The sequence below is a fragment of the Sminthopsis crassicaudata genome, chromosome 3 (assembly GCF_048593235.1).
Source record: "Sminthopsis crassicaudata isolate SCR6 chromosome 3, ASM4859323v1, whole genome shotgun sequence".
Lineage (NCBI taxonomy): Eukaryota > Metazoa > Chordata > Mammalia > Dasyuromorphia > Dasyuridae > Sminthopsis > Sminthopsis crassicaudata.
In genome coordinates this window covers 581,643,635-581,650,726 of record NC_133619.1, presented here as the reverse complement: position 1 = coordinate 581,650,726, position 7,092 = coordinate 581,643,635, and the positions used below count along the sequence as shown (strand labels likewise).

At 36.0% G+C, this 7,092-nt stretch overlaps 1 protein-coding gene across 1 annotated transcript; it reads left to right on the top strand.

Annotated features, from left to right (window-relative positions):
* The first annotated feature begins 467 nt into the window (after positions 1 to 467).
* Positions 468 to 1,430, top strand: LOC141559853 (olfactory receptor 51E2). Its single transcript, XM_074297510.1, has one exon. It carries the CDS (start codon positions 468 to 470, stop codon positions 1,428 to 1,430), a length of 963 nt encoding a protein of 320 aa, XP_074153611.1.
* Positions 1,431 to 7,092: the final 5,662 nt, after the last annotated feature.

Genomic DNA, 7,092 nt, shown 5'->3' with positions numbered 1-7,092 from the left:
TCCATTCAGTATCTCAACAAAAAGCAAATTGTAGTCATATACTTTTGATAATATATAGAGGGCAATGCACACTGCCAACACAAGGTAAGCAGAACTCAGCCTGCAAAATTGCCAGATATTACCCATGCTTCAAGTTCTCGCTTTTACCCAAGTGTTCCAGTGTCTGAAACTGATCCATTAGAGATTCTTTCCTTTGAGGTAAGTCTTTCTCTCCACGAGCTACCATTTTACACAAAAATGACTAATGAAATTCAATACATTAATAAGAATTAGTTCATCTAACACAATTTTCTATGATATGGCTCTGGAGATTACAGGATCATGGAAGAAGGAAACAGATGATCAGAAATTGATGGAGAAATACTGGAAAGAGGCAGTTAGGTTGCTCTCCCTAATCATTTCCTTTTGTCTCCTATAGGTCTTGTGATCTTATCCCCTTCTTCAGTCTCTATCTCTCACTACCAACTATGAACTCCTGCAACTTCACCCACACCACTTTCATTCTCATAGGCCTCCCAGGATTGGAAGCTACCCAATTCTGGATAGCCTTCCCTCTTCTGTCCATGTATGTTGTAGCTGTGCTGGGCAACTGTACAGTGGTTTTCATAGTGAGGACAGAACATAGCCTACATGCCCCCATGTACCTCTTCCTTTGCATGTTGGCAGTTATTGACCTGGCCCTCTCTACCTTCACAATGCCCAAGATCCTTGCTCTATTCTGGTTCAACTCTCAGGAGATCACCTTTGATATGTGTCTCACCCAGATGTTCTTCATCCATGCTCTTTCAGCCACTGAGTCCACTGTCCTTTTGGCCATGGCTTTTGACCGTTACGTGGCCATCTGCCACCCTCTTCGGCATGCAGCTGTGCTCACCAACACTGTCACAGCTCGGATAGGGATAGTAGCTGTGGTGCGGGGTTCTCTTTTCTTTCTTCCACTACCACTGCTCATCAAGAGGCTTCCTTTCTGTGGCTCAAACATCCTTACCCATTCCTACTGTGTGCACCAAGACATGATGAAGCTGGCCCACACTGACACTATGCCCAATGTGGTTTATGGGCTCACTGCCATCCTGATGGTTATGGGTGTTGATGTTATGCTCATCTCACTTTCTTACTTTCTGATTATACGAACTGTGCTACAGCTCCCATCTCGGACAGAACGGGCAAGGGCCTTTGGGACATGTGTCTCACACATTGGTGTAGTTCTAGCATTTTATGTGCCATTAATTGGTCTATCTGTGGTTCACCGTTTTGGGAACAGCCTCAATCCCATTGTACATGTGCTCATGGGTAATGTCTATCTAATGGTACCACCTGTCATCAATCCTATCATTTATGCTGCCAAAACCAAGCAGATCCGATCCCGTGTGTTGGCCATGTTCAAGATCACCTGTGACAAGGAACTTCAGGCTGTTAGGAGTAGCTAACATTAGGAGTAGAAAACATTGAGGTTTTCTGTTACCATGGTGACTTCCTCTCAATTAATAGATGTTCTAATGGATTTCCATGTTCATGAGTGCATCAGAACTCTCAAAGTAGTACAGTAGGAAGAGTACTAGCTCTGGTGTCACAGAACTTTGGTTCAAATCCTACATCTAAAGCTACCTACCTGTGTGACAAATTAGCTAACCTCCTAAGGCTTCAGTTCCTTCAACTGTGAAATGAGAGATCTGGGCTAGATAGCTTCTGATGTATCTGATAGATCAAAATTATATGCTTAGGAACAAATTGTTCTCTGAATTTCATTTCTCTCTCTCTCTGAATTAGGGATGCATAGTTTGTTTACACTTCTTTCCCTTAGTGTAGTTTTGATATTCAAATAATATCATATGCCATGTACTCTGTAACTCCAGAAGAAGAATTTAAAGAACTCTAGAAATATTTGAGTTCTTTAAAATACTTTGATTTCATGATTTAGGAGACAGCATTATCTCCTAAGGCTTATAGTGAGGTTGTCCTTGCAATCAGTAAAATGTGGATTGAAACTCTACTTTAGACATGTTCTAAATATATATCCTTGGACATTTATCATTTGGATGCCTAAATTTCATTATTTGGAAAATGATTGGATTGGAAATGGTATCCTCTAAGGTGCTTACAAAGCTCTAAATTTATGATCTTATAATATTATGACATATATGAGTACTCTAATCCTTGAAGACTGATTTAGCCCCTTCTTTATGTCATTTTATACTTTCAAAAGTTGTAGTCACAGATTAATTTTTAAATTTGTTTATTTTTTTTTAATTAAAGCTTTTTATTTACAAAATATATTCATGGGTAATTTTTCAGCATTGAACTTTGCAAAACCTTGCGTTCCAAAATTTTCCCTCCTTTCCTCCAGTGTGATGACTGCATTAGCATCCTGGATACCTTAGAATCAGCCAGAATCAGGATAAGAAAAAATCCTTGGTCTTTATTCTTGGTCTTTAGCGGTAGTAGTGAGAAGAATGGACATGTAGGATCTCTGCGACCTCATTTCCTCGCCTCCCGCCCAGAAGTGACCCTGGCTAATCTCACTCCCCATCCTGGTTCCTACCAAAATTCTCTGTATACACCAAATGATTGGGCCAGCACAAGATAGTGGGAAGGGCCATTTTTCAAGCATATTCTTATAGAGTATTGTCCAATTGGTAATTAGCCTCAATTGCTCGATTGTGCGATCTCAGTGCATGAACTCAAGATTTTCAGCCCTTTACACTCCAGCCCCTCCCTTCAGTGACAAGCAATCCAATAGATGTTATACATGTCAAAATATATGTTAAATCCAATATATATAAACATATTTATACAGTTATCTTGCTGAATGAGAAAAATCAGATCAAGAAGAAAAAAAAAATGAGAAAGAAAACAAAATGCAAGCAAACAGCAGAAAGAATGAAAATGCTATGTTGTGATCTACACTCAATTCCCAGTCTTCTCTCTGGGTGTAGGTGGCTCTCTTCATCACAAGATCATTGGAACTGGCTTCAATCATCTCATTATTGAAATGAGCCACCTCCATTACAATTGATCACCATATAATCTTGTTGCTGTGTACAATGATGTTCTGGTTCTGCTCATTTCACTCAGCATCAGTTCATTTAAATCTCCCCAGACTTCTCTAAAATTATTCTGCTGATTATTTCCTATGGAAAAATAATATTCCATACCATTCATATACCATAACTTATTCAGCCATTCTCCAACTGATGTGTATCCACTCAGTTTCCAGTTTCTTGCCATTACAAAAAAAGGCTATGTGGTCATTGATTTAAAGAACAAACTGTGCTTGGTTTAAAGGAAAGCTATTTTTAGGGGGGCACTAATCTTTATTTGAGAGAAGTCATAGAAGAGAAATTAGACTTTTCCATAGAACAAAGTTGAGAGCAAGAATGATTTTACTTTTGTTACTTACATTTTGTCTATGACTCTTGCATGCATGGTATAATGAAAAGAAAAATAGATTTGAAGTCAATCTTGGTTAATATCTTGACTCTATTGCTTATTGTCTGGGTGAATCTGGGAAAGTTATTAAACTTTTGAAGCCTTAGTTTCCTTTGAGTGGCTTGGCCTAGATGACCTTTGAGTTCTTTTCTAGTGCAAACAATACTTCACAAGGGTCCTTGTTCTATCCCTAGTGCCTAATACAATGACTTGTGTGTATGTATTTATGTAATAAATACATATAATGTGTATATGTATATATCACACATACATATATCCTATTTCTACATATATATATACATACACATGTACCATCACACACACACACACACACATATATATATATATATATATATATATATATATATATATATACACAAACACACATATAGTCAATTGGTGACTAAACCAGCCTCTAACCTGTGGATGGCAAATGAGCAGATTAGAGACAAAAGAGTTAGGAATTAAACAAATTTAATTTGAAAGTCAAGGAAACAGCTTGCAAACAAAGTCCTCTTCCTAGAAGGGGGATTGACCTGCTTATGCAGGGGTAGTGTTTTAACTGCAAAAAACACTTATTGCTGGGCCACAACATAGGCATTCTTGGGTCTTATATAAACAGCCTTCAAATTAATGAGTCTTGTGGTTGTTCAGTAGGGGCACAGAGCCAGGTGAATGCGACTGGGAGCAGTAGGGCACCTGATTTGGTTCACTTGGCAGTTATAAGCATGGGAGATTACTGTTCTGCCACACTCAGGGAACAGCTTCCTTGCTGGACCTTAGCTCTGGAAAACAGAGCTCCTAGTAGAGAGATAGATAAATATGTATATATGTATGAACATGTGGATATGTGTTTGTATATATATTTATGTATGTTTATATATGACACTTAATAAATACTGGTTGAATTAAATTGAATTCTGCTTGATTACTAAAAGCAGTGGGTGGATATTGAAGGAACTCAGAGTTTTGCTTAATTAAAAAAATGTTCATTACAATTAGAACTCTCTGAAATTCAAAAAGGATTGATTTATAAAGCAATGAGTTCATTCTAACTAGTCGGTTTCAAGAAGAAAGCAAATGTTCCTCCTTTTTTTGAATGACTGTAGAGGAGATTCCAGTTCAGGTATACATTGAGTTTCACAACCTCTGAGGTTCCTTCCAACTCTTAATGTCTATCCTTCTATAAAGTTATTTAATATTGTTGAGCCTTATATCATCTATTAAATGGGCATAATACTGTGTATTACCAGATTGTGAACTATTGTAAGAAAAAATACCTTATTTAGCAATACCAAATCTTAAACTATATTATAAGGCAGTAATTATCAAAATTATCTGAACATATAATTATATATTCTAAAACATTTATAGCAGCTTTCCTTCTAATGGCAAAGAACTGGAATAGCCTTTTCTTTTTCTTTTTTTTTTTTCTGAGGCTGGGGTTAAGTGACTTGCCCAGGGTCACACAGCTAGGAGTGTTAAGTGTCTAAGACCAGATTTGAACTTGGGTCCAGCTGAATTCAGGGCTGGTGCTCTATCCACTGTGCCACCTACCTGTCCCTTAGAATAGCCTTCAATTAGGAATGACTAAACGAGTTGTGGTATATGATTGTGATAAATACTACTGTTCTATGAGAAATGATGAATTCAATGATTTGAGGAAAATAAAACATAGAAAGGCTTGCATAATATAATGAAGAGCAAAATATGCAGAACTAAGATAACGTATAAAATTTGAGCAACTAAGTCATTTTGGCTATTATAAATACAAATTAACTATGAAAAGCTTATGAAGGGAGATACTATCTACATCCAGAGAAAGAATTGATAAATGGAAGTATGTATAATATGGTTTTACATGGACATACACATATTTATGTGTAATAGTAGCCATCTTTAAGAAGGGGGAGGGATAAAAAAAGTTGCATGATAATTTTGTGCATATTTAAAAAGGAAAAGCAAAGTGTACATGATAGATTTGCAGTTTTGTGTGCAGTTCTCTCCCTTTTTTTTTTTTTTTTTTTTTTTTTAGGACCCTGAAGATAGAAAATCTCAAATTGGAAATTCACAATCTATATGTTGTCCTTATCTTCCACGTTTCTCCTTATTTTGTGTCCCTCAACCTAATAATAAAAAGCACATGCCTTTCCTCCATTTCTTCTTTATGACCAATGAAATGGGATTAGATTCAGGATATCTAAAAATTTAAGATGGCAAGTAGGAAGAGGCTTAAGAAATAATGGCTGAAAGGAAATAAAAGAAAGAAAAAGGGAGATGATTTCATTCAGGAAGATTTTTTTTTTCTTTCTCACTTTATTCTATGTATAATAAACTATGTGATCACAGTATGATAAATCTTTGTAGATTTGGTGGACTACATGTTCAGAGAGGGCCACCTAACTTGAATGGAAGCTTATAAGGCATATGTAAATACCATATTGTATGTTTTCATAGTTTGAACAATATTCTATTTCATCCCTAAATTAATTTCAGACCCATCTAATTAACTGATAATTACAACACATGATACAGGAAGGGAAGTCCCTAGGGATAAATTAACATCTCATGCCATATATGATACTAAAAAAATCAAAATGGATAAATGATTTTTTACACAAAAGTTGACATCATAAGTAAATTAGGGGAACATGGAAAAATGACGTATCTGTCAGATTTATGGGTAAGGGAAAAGTTTATGACCAAACAAGAAATAAAGAGGATTATTAGGAGTAAAATGGATAATTTTGATTACATGAAATTAAAATGCTTTTGCACAAACAAAACTAATAAAGCTACAATTAGAAGGAAATCAGGAAGCTGTGGGAAAATTTATAGCAAGTTGCTCTGATAAAGGTCTTTTTTCTCAAATATATAGGAAAATGAGTCAAATTAATTTTTTTAAAAAAACCATTTCCCAAATAATAAATGGTCAAAATATATGAACAGGCAATTTTCAGAAGGAAAAAAATCAAAGATATCAATAGTCATATTTTAAAAGTACTATTGATTAGAGAACTGCAAATTAAAACAACTCAGATACCACCTCATACCTATCAGACTTTTTTTCTCTTCAAGCCAATTCACCTGCCTAACTGCAGGACTCAAGGCCATCTTGACCTAGGTTAGACCCCCCCCCTCTAAGTGCCAGCCAGCAGATTGACAAAGATTAGGGAGGATCAGGAACAGTGTGCTGGGTATGTATTGTAAACAGGATGGCTAGAGGATGAGGTCGGTTCTTTAGAGAATGCCAAGTTTCTCCTTGGAACCCAAAAATACATTATCCCTTCATGTACTGACTGATTTATGTTTCCTGGATACTTTGCAGTTTTAGCGATTAAAAAGAGACTGCTTTGCTACAGTAAATGTCTTGACCATAAACACTAGAGTCTCTTTTTTTTTCTTGATTCCATGGTTGCTGCAAGAGCTAATACATCTGGCTTGTCTTTGGCAGTTCACAAGATTGGCAAACATGATAGAAGAGGAAAATCGTAAATGGTGAAAGAAATATGGAAAAATAGGTATACTAATTTACTGTTAGTAGAACTGTGAAATAATCTAACCATTCTGGAGAATAATTTGGAACAATCAGAAGGTCTATTAAATTTTGAGTTCTCTTTGACTCAGAAATACCATTACTAGGTATGTATCTCAAAAAGATCA